This window comes from Oncorhynchus tshawytscha, linkage group LG27 (genome assembly GCF_018296145.1).
Source record: "Oncorhynchus tshawytscha isolate Ot180627B linkage group LG27, Otsh_v2.0, whole genome shotgun sequence".
Classification (NCBI taxonomy): domain Eukaryota; kingdom Metazoa; phylum Chordata; class Actinopteri; order Salmoniformes; family Salmonidae; genus Oncorhynchus; species Oncorhynchus tshawytscha.
The window spans coordinates 16,410,503-16,425,416 of NC_056455.1; the positions used below are offsets into that span (position 1 = coordinate 16,410,503).

General features: G+C 42.6%; 1 protein-coding gene and 1 pseudogene across 1 annotated transcript; one reads left to right on the top strand and one right to left on the bottom strand.

Annotated features, from left to right (window-relative positions):
• Positions 1 to 5,640: 5,640 nt before the first annotated feature.
• LOC121841074 lies at positions 5,641 to 12,608 on the bottom strand (annotated as a pseudogene).
• Positions 12,609 to 12,864: 256 nt separating this feature from the next.
• On the top strand, positions 12,865 to 14,341 carry LOC112234958 (methyltransferase-like protein 23). The gene is given in 8 exon segments (XM_024403285.2): positions 12,865 to 13,081; positions 13,300 to 13,404; positions 13,521 to 13,614; positions 13,617 to 13,707; positions 13,709 to 13,755; positions 13,842 to 13,877; positions 13,880 to 13,925; positions 14,013 to 14,341. Coding segments are annotated over 8 exon segments (681 nt in total). The 5' UTR covers positions 12,865 to 12,979; the 3' UTR covers positions 14,173 to 14,341.
• Positions 14,342 to 14,914: the final 573 nt, after the last annotated feature.

Consider the following 14,914-nt stretch of genomic DNA (forward strand, 5'->3'; position numbering starts at 1 on the left):
TCTACTGTTTCCTGAAGTCCATGATCATCTCCTTTGTTTTGTTGATGTTGAGTCTGAGGTTATTCTCCTGACATCATTCCGAGAGCCGTCACCTCCTCCCTGTAGGCTGTCTCGTCCATGTCATTTCTAATGATTGAACTTATGTTCACTGATTCTGTTTGAGAGAACGAGAGGTTTTACCTACATAACACAACCCACATGGACATTTAATCAAGTAGATAACATGAGTGATGGAGTACGTAATAATGTTAATTTGGATCCGTTTTCCTGTATGTGGGTGGCAGAAATAATTCACATGAGTGGTCATGAGTAGATGTGCTTGTTTTGAGATTTAATCGAGAGCTACATGTAGCCACGTGTGCACATTTGTTCATACCCTTTGATAGTGAGTTATTAGCCCAGTTATAGATGATTTTCAATGGGGGAGTGATTGCTTCCTACAATAACACGTGTGCATTTCTAATCATCTTTGAAAAGTGAGTCAAGTAAATAGCTTTTTTCTTGTCTTAAAGGGGCAGTGTTGTATTTTCAGACACGGTTGAATAAACTAAGTAGCCAAAAGGCAGAGGGTAGCATAATTTGTCTGGTTCTCTGTAATAACAGTAAATAATGATGCATTTTATTTTGTAAAGTGGTTCCTTGCATCAAACAGCACAACATTTTCAGTCACATCCTTGTCTGAAGGACATTAAACAAATTCATGTCAAGCCCTGCATGTTTTTTTCAAGTCACATGGAACATAGGCCTACAATGAACACCACACATTGGCTGCTACTGTAGGCTGAATGATAGCTATTTCCATGTTTAAATGTTACAGGATGCATTTTCTCCATTATTTTTGATGATTGGCCACTCTGGTAGACCAGCATTATGATCAAATAGCTACAGTAGCCTACTTGATTACAAAACTAACTTAAAGCCTCAGTGTTCACAGTAAACGCGCACCGGAAGTTTACACAGAACTTTCACAATGTTCAGGTTTGTACTCAGCAGACCTGAAATTTGCTCAGTGCTGAAAACAATTAGAGGGATCATTGTTTGTAGGCCAAATCATTCAGATGCTACAGACGTTTTCTGGTCTGATAAACTGCGCTGTAGCTCTGACACTTTCAACCGCAAATGTGGAAGGGCCACATAGGCGGATGCAGTGGACTGAGATGCAGCCCATGCAAAAAAAAACATATCTTTAGCTTAACCTGACAGATTTTGATAAGGTTTTTTTGTATTATGTTACTTAGATTGACACGTGTGTCAATAGACTCTAGGGGGTTTAAAGTCACCATTGGCCTCATGGCGAAATACCTGAGCAGTTTCCTTCTTCTCCGGCAACTCAATTAGGAAGGACGCCTGTACAGTATATTTGTATTGACTGGGTTTATTAATACATCATCCAAAGTGTAATTAATAACTTCACCATGCTCAAAGCGATTTTCAATGTCTTTTTTTTTTTGTATGAAAAAAATGACCCAACCTACCAATAGGTGTCCTTTTTGCAATGCATTGGAAAACCTCCCTGGTCTTGAATCTGTGTAGGTTACAGAAATTAGGTAGTCACTGTTTTCAGAGTCTCCTGATAATTTTTCCTCCTGAACTTATTAAGATTGCCATAATAAAAGGGTCTGAATATTTAATGACAAGACATTTCAGTTTTCCATTTTTAAATTAATTTGTAAAGATTTTGAAAACATAATTCCACTTTGACATTACAGGGTATGTGTGTGTAGGCCAGTCACAAACACATGTAAATGTAATCCATTTTAAATTCAGGCTGTAACACAACAAAATGTGGAAAAAGTCAAGGGGTGTGAATACTTTCTGAAGGCACTGTATTACCCTTATGTTGTTCCCAATGTCCATGAAAACAAACTGTTTGTGTACTCAGATCACTGAATATCCCATTGCCAAATGCCCTGCCCAATTTGACACTATCACAGGAAAATTCCAGCCAGCCATACTAGTGACGTACTGCTTCCTCAGTATTTATGATTCACTAGGGTTTGCTTTGGCAACTACCATCACAGGTACCAGTTTAGTAATCTTAGATACTAAAACTATTAAACTAACAACTGCAACACTACTGATATGGGGTTAAGGTAAGGGCAGGCCAATGGTTTTGGATAGTTAGTTGAACAATTTATTGATTTAGTTGAAATCTATAAATAATCTGTAAAGGGATTCTGATAAATTAGGATGAAACTATGGATATGTAGAATGAAACATTAATACGTTGCTGCATGAAAAAATAATTTATTAACCCATCAATAATTTATTAACTTTGATCTGGTTAGCGTCAAGGTATGTCTGGGTGTACATCTAAATATCTTAAAATGGCTTCTTCTCATCATTCTCCTTTATCTGCCCTGATCTGGACCGACGGGATAGGTGAAAGCCCTGATCTGGACCGACGTTGAAAGCCCTGATCTGGACAGACGGGATAGGTGAAAGCCCTGATCTGGACAGACGGGATAGGTGAAAGCCCTGATCTGGACAGAATAGGTGAAAGCCCTGATCTGGACAGACGGGAATGTGAAAGCCCTGATCTGGACCGGGGATAGGTGAAAGCCCTGATCTGGACAGACGGGATAGGTCCCTGATCTGGACAGACGGGATGGTTCCCTGATCTGGACAGACGGGATAGGTGAAAGCCCTGATCTGGCCAGACAGGATAGGTGAAAGCCCTGATCTGGACAGACAGGATAGGTGAAAGCCCTGATCTGGACAGACAGGATAGGTGAAAGCAATTTGACAGAACCCTAATAGAGGGCTTCCCTTTTCCAGTCCTGTAGATTTGGATCAGTGCGGCTGAAGGGAAGAGGTTGACCAAAGGAAGCCACATTAGACAACTGAGTTGTACCCACATAGGCTCCTGGTTCTCACCATTCCCCCATCGGATCCAAGGCACTATGTGACCGACCCCAGGGACCGTAATAGTGCTAAATGCTTGACATGAGCACCTAATGGGTTAAAAACAGAGCAAACACCAGACGCATTGACCACAAGTAGCAACACAACCTCTCATCTGCAGGCCAATGACAGTATCAATTGGTGCTTATAGGCACTTTTGTCTAAAGACAGTGGAAAACACCTACTGCACAGACATACAGCAATTCACATATTTCAAAGTACTTTCAATCATTTTAGATGACAAAGCCACATTTTAAAGCACAAAAAAAACAGTATTCACTTGACTCCATGTTAACCCCACAGAACAAAGTTATACATGCAGAATCTGCATTCAAACCATTAACTTGTATTTGCTGAATAACAGTAATGTATTAGCTAGATGCTTTTGTTTGAATTTACACTAATGAAATACAAAGCAGTTGAATCATTGTAGAGCAGCATATGCCACATAACCTATAGAAGCCACTTGGAAAGAACCATGAATTTAGCCTGTCCAAAATATCTACCTATCCCCTCACATAAAATGTATTTGCAACATTTCACAAACCCCCTTAGCTGTACTACACAGAGAAATAAGATCAAGATGTGCAACTACAAGGCCTACAATATGTTTAAACTTTTCCCTGTGCCAGCCCTCATTTCTACTTTTAACACAACTGTATCTTCTGGACTGTAACCCCCACACACTAGTGCCAAGCTAGTGTGAGAACTCTGGCATTGGTGCCCCCTTCTGTATGTGATGGAGAATATAAAATGGGGTCTCAGAATGAGAACACAAGATCAAACACTTAGGGCTCCTTTCCTGGAAAGAGGTTAATTCTAATCTTGGACTAAAACGCATCCGTGATAGACTTCTCTGAAAGTGCTTTTTGGACCAGGAATAGGCATGATTTGGGTCTGGGAAACCAGCATCTACAACAGGGGTGTTATACTCATTTTGCCCCAAAGGGCCACATTCTGTCTTCACTGAGGTCCACTTGTATTGGTTATATTACTTGCTGGCAAAATTGGCAAAAAATAGTTCTCTATCCATCACATTTTCTATGTGCCCCGACAGTTTAGTTTTAATTTCGATGACTGTCAACAAGCTGGACAGAGTTTAGAGACTATAAATTATGTCCACTATAATTTCTACGCAGTTTCGATTTGGTTTTAGGCATGTCATTGAGATCGGAATAATTTTTTTTCAATTGGACACCCCTGATCTACAGTATAGCCGTGTAATGTCAAATTATTTGAATAGTTTGATTTCATTCATCTTAAAATGTTGATTAATATAGCAGCAAAGGGCTCACTTTTACGAGAGACAATAACAATTGTTATCATACAAATTTGAAAATTGTGTGAGTAACCCATATGTAATTAAATTAATCCCAAGTGGTGCAGCGGTCTAAGGCACTGCATCTCAGTGCAAGAGGCATCACTACAGTCCCTGATTCGTATCCAGGCTGTATCACATCTGGCCATGATTGGGAGTCCCATAGGGCGGCGAACAATTGGCCCAGCATCGTCCGGTTTGGCCAGGGTAGGCCGTCATTGTAAATAATCATTTGTTTTTAACTGACTTGCCTAGCTAAATAAAAATATTGGTTCTTGGGTGGAATTTTGTTGTTGATAGTCCAACATTAAATTGTGGCACCTGAGTGTGATTCATCTTACCCAACCTGGAGCTAAGGGAGTGTAGTATAGGCAATTTCTTCCTAAAAGGTCAAGCTTTTGAATGTCAAGCTGAACCGGCTAAATCTAAGTCAGGTGGGGATCCCTGGCCTTTACAGTTGTTGCTGGATGACTTGGGCTAAGTCTTGAAAAAGCTGTTGTTTCACTAGACATGTGTGCATTAGTCTGCACTACAGATGTCAACAGCAGATAAATCTGATATGAAAGAGAAATGCCACTATGCAATCTTTTCATTGCTTCTTAAATCTGTTAAATGGTCTTGCCTGGATTGTGGACTGTTAATTTGCTAACCATTTAATTGAATTAACTGATTCTGAATGAACTATTTTGATTGCAATACATATGCATATCAGTTCAACTGTTACTAGCAAAAGAAGCCCAGAGGATGAAAGCATAAATGTTAATTAAAAATATAAATCAGTGGCTTTTTTGCAGACTAAGGCAGCAGGATTTCCCTCCACCCTTACCCTGTCATTCATTATCAACTTACAAAACTCACAGTACACTTTAATATCTAAAGATGGTCAACTCTGCCATGATAAAACTCAACTGGCATCCCATGTACTGCAAAGTGAAGTCAATCCAAAGCACACCTATCTATCCATCCAGCCATCATCTCACTGTGAATAGAAAACTTTTCCCCACTGAGCAACATAAGACCATGGCACTGTAGAGGAGACAGGCCAGCCTGATAGGCTCCCTGCCTCAGACCCAGTACCTGGTGTACAACAAGGCAACAGCCCACCTCTCTCCAAAGGTCAACACCCCTCCCTCGCACTGAAATACTGCTCTTCCCACACCCCACAAGCAACAGCAATATAGATTAACATTTGACTAGAAGCTGAGCGGTGGCAGATAAATCTCCAGAGGTCCGCGCCTCAGGGGAATCTCCTTTATCACAGCCTAGGGTAGGCTGACTCTCTTATCTATCCAACAGACTGACAGAGGGCCACCAGACTCTCCTTTGGAGACACACAATGAAAACAAACAAATTGGCTGCTCTTCATGCAAAAGTCCCCCTGGGTGTAGCCTTTTGGCGAGGCTGGGCGGAGCGAGGGGTCACCGGGAGGAGCTGCGCTCTTTGCTGACACAGTCGTCCTTGGTGCTGCTGTCTCCGTTGGATATCATACTGCACGTCTTCCTCTTCTTCCGCCTGTGAGACATGGCGTCCCCCTCCGAGCCCGACTCAGCCTGTAGGGAGAGGGGCAAACCAGAGAGGTGGGGAAGGTCTTGGATACATCTCTCTACATAGAACATACTACATGTCTATTCTTCCATTTACATAATAGGGGGTAATAACTAGGTGTCACTGTCCCTCATACACACTGTCTACTCACAAACACCCATTACCAATTGAACATGCTATATACAGACAATCATCTGATGACAGTAGTGTTCTTGTTCAACCAGTAGAACAGAATATTCTCTCCAGGGGGAAGGCAGGGCCTACCAACCATTACACAAACCTCCACCCAACAGCTCAACCCGATATGGATGTATATGTAACTGGAGGGGCATGCTGTCCACCAAGCTATTCAACACCAGTTCCCCCAGTTCCAGAAACCAAAGACCTGTGGCCACGTTTCTGTGACCCAGCAGGACCACTTAGAGGGAACAATAGTAACTTAACATGAAAGGCATTATATAGGAAGGAGCTTCCATCTCATTGTAAGTCATTGTAATTTCTTCTATCATCTCCGACTGCCTTCTAAATGTAACATCAAGGCATGTTGTTGCCTGCATGCAGTAGTGAGAGACAGGACATTTGCATTAAAGCATTTCAGAGTGAGGGGACGTGTGGGCTTACAGTATGTGTGGCCGTTTCACATGCACATGTGTGGCAGACCCCGTGACATCTGCCCGCGTGTGAACAGGTGCCTGCTGCCCTCTATCGTACACCCAGCTCAGGGGTCCCTAGAGTAGGGGGCTACTGTATATCCATGTGTGAATGTCACACTGTGTGTGTGTGTTTTGAGGGAACAGGATGTACCTCTGAGTCTGAGTCAGAGGAGCTGGAGGAAGAGGAGGAGGAAGAGTCACTGGAGCTGTCCGAGGCGATGCCAGTTGATTCCTGGAGGTCCACTTTGTCTGCCAGGGTAGCCATGTCTGGCCTTTCCTGCTTCAGGATACTAAGAGAGATTTTATGCATGAAAATAAATACCCTCCTTGTGAAAGTTAGTGGATCTGGGTGCAAATATATTAGAACATTATCATTAAATACTATAAAAGGAATATCAGAGGCCATTCTTCTACAATGTATTTTCCCATTGAGGTACCTACAAAGGCAGCTATGGGTGACATTTTTGCAAAAATCTGGCAGTATGATTTAATCTCTTCAGCAAGATCCATTATAAGGAGGCGACTATTTATGTATTGCTTGGTTATCAAACTCTAGTTAAATAATCACACAATATAACGCACATTGTTGAAGTTACAAATTAAATTACGCTGCCAGATTATAAATGAGTTTGCAGTAGTTTTTGCACAAATCAGTGCCCCTTTGGACCACGAAAATGTTGCCCAATGTATGGACTGGGGCTTTTGGTCCTCGTTGCTCCCAGGTCTCGTGGGTGGGGAAGAAGCATCAGAACTTGTGCCTTTGCACCAACACATCCCAGGCACTCGGACCCAGAGGTTCAATGTGGATGTCAGTGCCAGAGCAGGCAGGACCCATTCTTTACAGAACCTGCCAACACACTTTTTATTGGTTCCCATAAGTTTGGAAGCCCAGAACCAAATCTTACATGAATGCTGCCCTCTGACCAGCTACTGGATGTGATGGGAGCGGGTGGTCGTGAAATGTTTGGCCTGTGCGATTGACAGAACCAGGGCAGATCCTATAGACCAGATGCATTCAACTCTTACCCTGTGAGGTCCGGAGCCTGCTGGTTTTCTGTTCTACCTGATAATTAATTGCACCCACCTGGTGTCCCAGGTCTAAATCAGTCCCTGACTAGAGGGAAACAATGAAAAAATGAGTTTGGAGGCCCTAGAGGTTCACATCCCCTCCTCTATAATCATCTCGCCATCTATGGACCAAACTAACCCCTTCCCATCCGAAAATTCTAAAGATGCCAGGTGAAAGTTCACCCTCCTAAATCGTAATTGGTCCAAATAAACAGTGACGCAAAACCCAGTGTGTGCAGAATTGTTCCTCATATTACACAGCCTCCCGACAGTCAAAATATTTTAAAGTTTCTTCTTTCACGAGGTGTTCCTACAGCTGTGGGGGTTCTGTTAGAGTGCTTACCGATACCACTTCCTCGATAGTTTGGGCCGGCCCCGCACAGTTTTATGCCACACGATGGGGAAGTTGGTGGTGCTGGCAAAGTTCTGAGTGATAGCGATGGTGGTGTCAATGTTGAGAACCACATGCCACCAGCCTCCTAGAGAACAAGCAACAGAGATGATCAGGATTAGTTTTCGGCTCACCAAACCATAGAATGGCCAAGTACAATAATACACCATCTGACCTTCTCACATGGCAGAAAACATACTCTGTCCGAGGACATTTTGATGAAAATCTTAGTCATTAGTTTAAGACCTTTATGGAGTGGAGGAAGAGGTGGGTGGATAGACAGAAATAGTAAAGTATGGATGGACATCTTCAGAGGAGACAGAACAGCCTGTCCAACAGGGTTCTGCTCTTGAAACAAACACACTCCCTTACATACACTCTCTCAGCCATCAGGACCTAATATTCTGGTCTCCAACTTGAGTAAACAGGAAAAGTTCAAGATCTGGACCAGATCCAAAGGAAACAGAGTTTAATCCTGTTTTATCAGTCAGTTAACGCAGGAGGGTGCAGGGTATTAGGGTAGGTCAGTAACACTGGATTAACCTCTGCAACCATGTCGATCACTGAGCCCCACAGTAAGTGTGGTTGTAAACAAGGTGGCGGCTACACTTCTTGTTGATATTCATGGAGAGAGCTAGCAGAAACGGGATAGCTAGGATAGCCCAGCTACATAGTGAAAGTGAAAAGCTGTGAATACATACATTACATATCACCGGACAGTTTATTACATACAAAATGGATCGCTCCTACAGAGTGAGTCATGTGGCTGTGGCTTACAATAAAAGCAGGCAGAGAGGCATCAAGTTACTGCTCGATTAAACATTAGAATGAGTAAAATGAGTGACCTAAGCGACTGAGTTTGGTATGATCGTTGGTACCAGGCACATCAGTTCCAGTATCTCAGAAACTGCCACCCTCCTGGGCTTTTCACGCACGACAATGTCTAAGGTTTACAGAGAATGGTGCGACAAACAAAAATATCCAGTCAGCAGCAGTCCTGTGACCTCTCCCATGGATGAGAGGTCATGGGAGAATGTGAAGAATCATGTAAGTTAACAGGCTTGCCACAAACAGACAAATAACGGCGCAGTACAACAGTGGTGTGAACGGCATCTCAGAACACACAACTCTTCGGTCCTTGTCACAGATGGGCTATTGCAGCAGACGACCATAGAGGGTTCCACTTCTATCAGCTAAAAACAAGACTGCAGTCAACAACACTGGACAATTGGAAAGTGGAAAATCATTGCCTGGTCCTAGAGGGTTCCATGCTGATGGCAGAGTATTTGGTGTAAACAGCATGAAAATCCTGCCTGGTACAGGCTAAGAATGTTTTCCTGCCACGCTTAGGGTCCCTGATATCATTTTGTGTTTCCGCCTTTTGAAATCCATGCTCCAAAGAATTCAGGCTGTTCTGGAGGCAAAGGGGGTCCAACCCGGTACTAGATTATCTAATAAACTGGCTGGTGAGTGTATGGCACACATATACACACACACACATATATACAGTACCAGTCAAAAGTTTGGATATATCTACTCATTCAAGGGTTTTTATTTATTTGTACTATTTTAGGCTATCTTCAGTATACCATCCCTACCTTGTCACAACACAAAGGATTGGCTCAAACACATTAAGGAAAGAAATTCCAGTTAATGATTAACAAGACACACCTGTTAATTGAAATACATTCAGGTGACTACCTCATGAAGATGGTTGAGAGAATGCCAAGAGTGTGCAAAGCTGTCCTCAGGGCAAATGGTGGCTAATATAAAATATATTTTGATTTGTTTAACACTTTTTTGGTTACTACATGATTCCATATGTGTTATGTCATAGTTTTGATGTCTTCACTATTATTCTACAATGTAGAGAATAGTTAAAATAAAGAAAAACTTGAATGAGGTGTGTCCAAACTTTTGACTGTTACTGTATATATATACGTACATATAAACATATACATGTATTCACAGCACATAATATTGGTATATCACTTCTCATCAAAGACCTTTCATACTCACTGTATATTCTGCCCTACTTTTATATATATTCCTAACTAACTGAACCCTGGCCTTTTCAGATCTTGACAAATGGTTCAAAATTGCTGAAGATTAAAACTACTTCTCTCTCCAGTCAAACAGTATTCAAAAGAAAAAAGACCAAACATGTCTATGAAATGGCAGCAGTAGCCCACTGACCAGGAACAAACACGGTCTCCCTGGTCCCTGCAGAATCTCCAGGGGTCTGAACTCAGCAGGCCAGGTTGGCTGCTGGGTGCGTGGGTACACCACGTTAAACCAGGTGATGGCCTCGTCCTGCTGGTTGCCCCCTCATCCCGGGTCACCTTGATCAGCTCCCGGGCGTGTGGGTGGGGAACAAGCACCAGCGCTTGTGCCCCTGCACCAGGGCATTCCAGGCACTCGTACCCAGCGGGTCAATGTGGATGCCAGTGCCAGAGCGGGCAGGACCCATTACAAACCATCTGAGAAAAAAAGACAGAAAAATAAAGGGACAGGTGTTACTAGAGTTAGTTCAACTTCACAGAACATACAATAACATTGCAGCTATTTTAGTTAATGTTACTGAGAATAGCTCTTACCTGTAAGGAGGCCGGCGCTTCTCCCCAGCGAACTGGAAGAGGTCGTCCCTAAAGTAAACTGGCACCTGGTAGTCCTCCAGCAGCTTACGGCGCTTGGCGTGCTCGCCGTAGCTGCTGTCGAAAATATAGAGTGGGCTGTCGTCCTGTGTGGACTCCAGGTACTCCACGTAGTACTTCATCTTCATCTTCACAGAGTAACCATCGTTGTCCTCACCACACTTGAACTTCTGGTTGCGGTACTTACGTTTGAGGCGCTCCATGGTCCACTTCTCACGGGCGGGCCAGGTGTCCTGACAGTTGAGCAGCACCACAGGTTTGTAGGGCCTCTCGAAGCGCTGGATGAACTCCTCTGCGCTGAGACGCAGGGTGTCCACACGCTCAACATTGTCCTGTGAGACGCATATGTCATGTCAGTTGTGTGTGGGTGAAAGAGAGAGGGTTGATGGCTATATTTCATGAATGTACGACTACTTTAATCAATAACCTTTCTACCAATATAAATTACTTTGTACTGAATTCAAGGGAACACTAGTCATTTCTGATTTAAGGCTTCCCAGTCATTTAGCTTAGTATTGGTCTAACGGATTGAGGTTGAGTGTTTTACAAAACTGCATCACAATAAAGATCAATTGTTTTTTAATGTAATGCAACCAACTGGAACATTAAGGAGTAGACTCGGAGGAAGACCATTTGATCTGGGGCAAAGGGAATACAAAGGGTCATGGGCATTTTTGTTCTGCTTTTACATGAAATGACGGGGTCTGAAAGTCAACTTTATTTATTTAACTTTTATTTAACTAGGGAAGTCAATTCTTATTTTCAATGACAGTGGGTTAACTGCCTGGTTCAGGGGCAGAATGAAATTTTTACCTTGTCAACTCAGGGATTCGATCTTGCAACCTTTCGGTTAATAGTCCAATGCTCTAACCACTAGGCTACTCAGGGCCCCAGGTTGAGTTCAGAAACTCAACCCCAAAAGAGAAGGAATGAAATGCTGAGATGAGTTGTTAACATATAGGACAACTCTTGAAACTACCTAAGCTTTGAGTGTCATGGGTATTCTTAGCAACCCAGAGCAGCCCTTCTTAACTCTTGTGATGAAAACAAATCTCCTGCTGAACCACTTGGCAATAACCCAGTGTCCCACATGGAGCAAAGAAAATGCCCTCAATTGGGCTTATTTCATACATACAGTTAACAATGAAGTTGGTTGTAAGATCAATGCATTATCAATCATACATTGTTGTAGTGATTTTGTCAATATAACAGTGTTTTATCAGGACGCACTATGGAAAAGTTATGGGCTTTCCTAACCATGGTAGTTGTTTATCTCTGAGGACAAGGGCAATAATTCCTACAGGCATAATACAATTACAGTCGTCTTATAAAATAAAACAATGGATCGAGGTGGACAAAATACCTTCAGCTGTCTATTGGGTCTGAGAATATGGGTCAGTAGGCTGGCTACCTGTTAGTGGTGACAGGCTAATATAATATTCACATGTAAGCCTCAATGAAATACAAATGTAACAATTTCACTATTTCACAAACAAATAACTATACACCGTCAAACTAATGTGTCAATAATTAACGGAATGGGATGTGGCACAGCGTTCGAGTCCAGCCTGACCGATTTGACAGTTGCGCCAATGAAGACCGCTGCGCGCTGAAAGTGCAGCAGCAGCCTACGTGACCAACCGCACTGGTTTTGTAAGGTGAAACGTGTTGAAAGAGCTAACATGGCTGGCTGGCTAGCCTAGCATGGATAGCTTGCTACCGACAGTTTACCTTCACTGAGCGGTGTGACACATCGAAAGTCTCGCAATAGTCATGTTTCGTCCAGTCTGAAGAGTCCTTCAGCTCAGGTCTGGCGCTCCGCTTCGCCTCTTTGATCCTTTTCTTACTTTTATGGTTCATTCCTGCGAATTTAGGCACTTGAGCTAGCTAACTAGACTGGGGTGCATAGACAAACACATTTGCTAGCTTAACTTGCTAGTAACTATATTGAAGCGAACGTTAGTTGAGTGGCTAGTCTTTAGTTAACGTTAAACGGTAAGCAACTCCATACGAGTACTGTGTTGGTGTTACTGAAACACGACACGTTGGCCTTAAAATAAAATGTTGCTCTAAGCGCACTTTCAATAGCGAGGATGAAGCTGCCCGGATGAAATTAGCTAAGGGGCTAACTACAACAACGCTCCTGCAACCAAACCCGGGTCCCTACAATTTGAAGCCCGCCCACCCAGTGAGCCGTAGGAAGCTCGTTGGTCACATATAAGAGCGAGCCATAAAACCGAGAAAACCGATTGGATAAAATGTCAAATACGCCTTCCCACCAGTGATTAGCACATGTCATTGGCTGTATACGTTCTACGTTTCCCTCCTCCAGCAGACAGTCGCAAGCTTGTCTGTTTTTTAGAAGAGAAGGGTTTTATGATAGTAAACGTAACGTTTTACCACTGAATTGATTTACTAACTCTCACTTTCACAATTGCGATGGTAAATGGAAAACAGAGCAACTGAGATGTCCAACATCGTGCAGAAATCGTTCACATTCGAAGAATACGAAGACCCGAAGCAATCACTGAATGTTTCCATCCCTGAGGTTTTTGCGCACTTTCCACACTTTTGCCATTTGGAACCAGCGATGTTCTGTAAATAATATTGTTCGCCTACAACTGCATTGTGGTAATTGGCCCTGAAGCCTGCCGAGTTCCTTGGAGAGATGTACATAATATATCCTACCAGGCCGACTTTTCTGAATCAATGGAAGTTGACATTCATCATGTGAACTGTAATCATGTTTTCTCCCCTCTGTACTAGGTCCTTGACCCACAATATGGGATGCATGTATGGCCCTGTGCAGTGGTATTAGCACAATATGTGTGGACACACAGGGAAGAGCTGATGCACAAAACAGTGCTAGAGGTAACTTACTGAACCAAACGAATTCATAGTCTACTCCAATTCACGGATTTACCATGTAAATGTGTAACTTGTTTCTAAAACAAATCGAATCAGAATGCACTGCTGTTTGTTCACAGCTTGGGGCTGGCGTGAGCTTACCTGGTGTGGTGGCAGCAAAGTGTGGGGCACAAGTGATCTTGTCAGACAGTGCAGAACTTCCACTGTGTCTGAGAACTGTAGGCGCACCTGTGAAGTGAATGAACTGCCCAATGTGCTTGTGGTGGGTATTACCTGGGGAGAAGTCTCCCCAGACATTCTGCTCCTCTCCATTAGACATCATCTTGGGATCAGACATTTTCTATGAGCCTCAAGGTGAGTTCAGACTGACCGGTTAGTATAGAACATTTTGAACAGATCATTCAAGATCTGTAACTCAACTGTGAATTTACAACTTTCAGATTTTGAAAATGTCCTGGTGACCATCTCCTTCCTCTTGAGAAAAACCCTGAGGCCCAATTTTGGACAACTTACCAAGAGAGAAGGTATGCCTTTCAGGACCAGTCCATGGCTGTCAGGTAATGTCAAGTAAACATTACTCATTTTTCTATTTTGTCTTCATGCATGTTCAGTGCCGACTGGTCCATAGAGGCATTGCTGCACAAATGGAACTTGAAGTGTCTCAACATTCCACTGGAGAAATTCCATGCCAACAAAGATCAACTAGCTGGGTCAACACTTCCTGGAAGCCATACCGTACAAATGATTATAACTGAGGACAAGGAAAGCTGAATGAAAGACTTGTCAATTTATCCTTCAGTTACTACCAGCAAGGCACAGTCAAAGTCAAATAGTCAAGACGCAATACAAGATCAATGGTTCAAAACTCAATGAATTATAAAATAGTTTAAGTTGTAGTGTTCTGTTAAAGTTTTAAAATAAAATGATAACCCAAATGTTTTTGAAGACAAATTTTATTAGCTTTCACATTGGACACCTATACAGACTCTTGCAAGGGGGAAAAGGAATGCACAAAGGGCAAGACAGAATGCATTAAACAAAATTAGCACACCATAATTAGTGCTCTGAATAAGAGAACATTTAAACTTGTTGAAAGACAGGCATTCTACCGATGGTGAATTTGTAGCAATCATTTAAGTTGGCCACCATCACAGCATTGTAGCCACAGGGGCATTCCGGAGAACACTGGAAACAGCCAAGCACTGCAACACGCCACCTTAACAGCTAACCAGCAATACTCAACTGCTACACAACTGCGCCTAGTGCACAAAAATACAGGAGAGAAGATTAGAGTCACAATGAAATGAAACAAAGCTACATAGCAAGTTGACCTGCAAGTAAATCCGTGCCTGGTTCTTTGCATACTTATTCTAAAAGCCCTATCCATTTGAACTTCTAATAGCCTTATACCAACCCTATAACCTTCTTCATGAAACCCAAAATAACAGTTGTAAAAGCTAGGCCATCAAATCTTCACTGACAGTTTTAGATAACTAAAATAGCCATGCAGTCC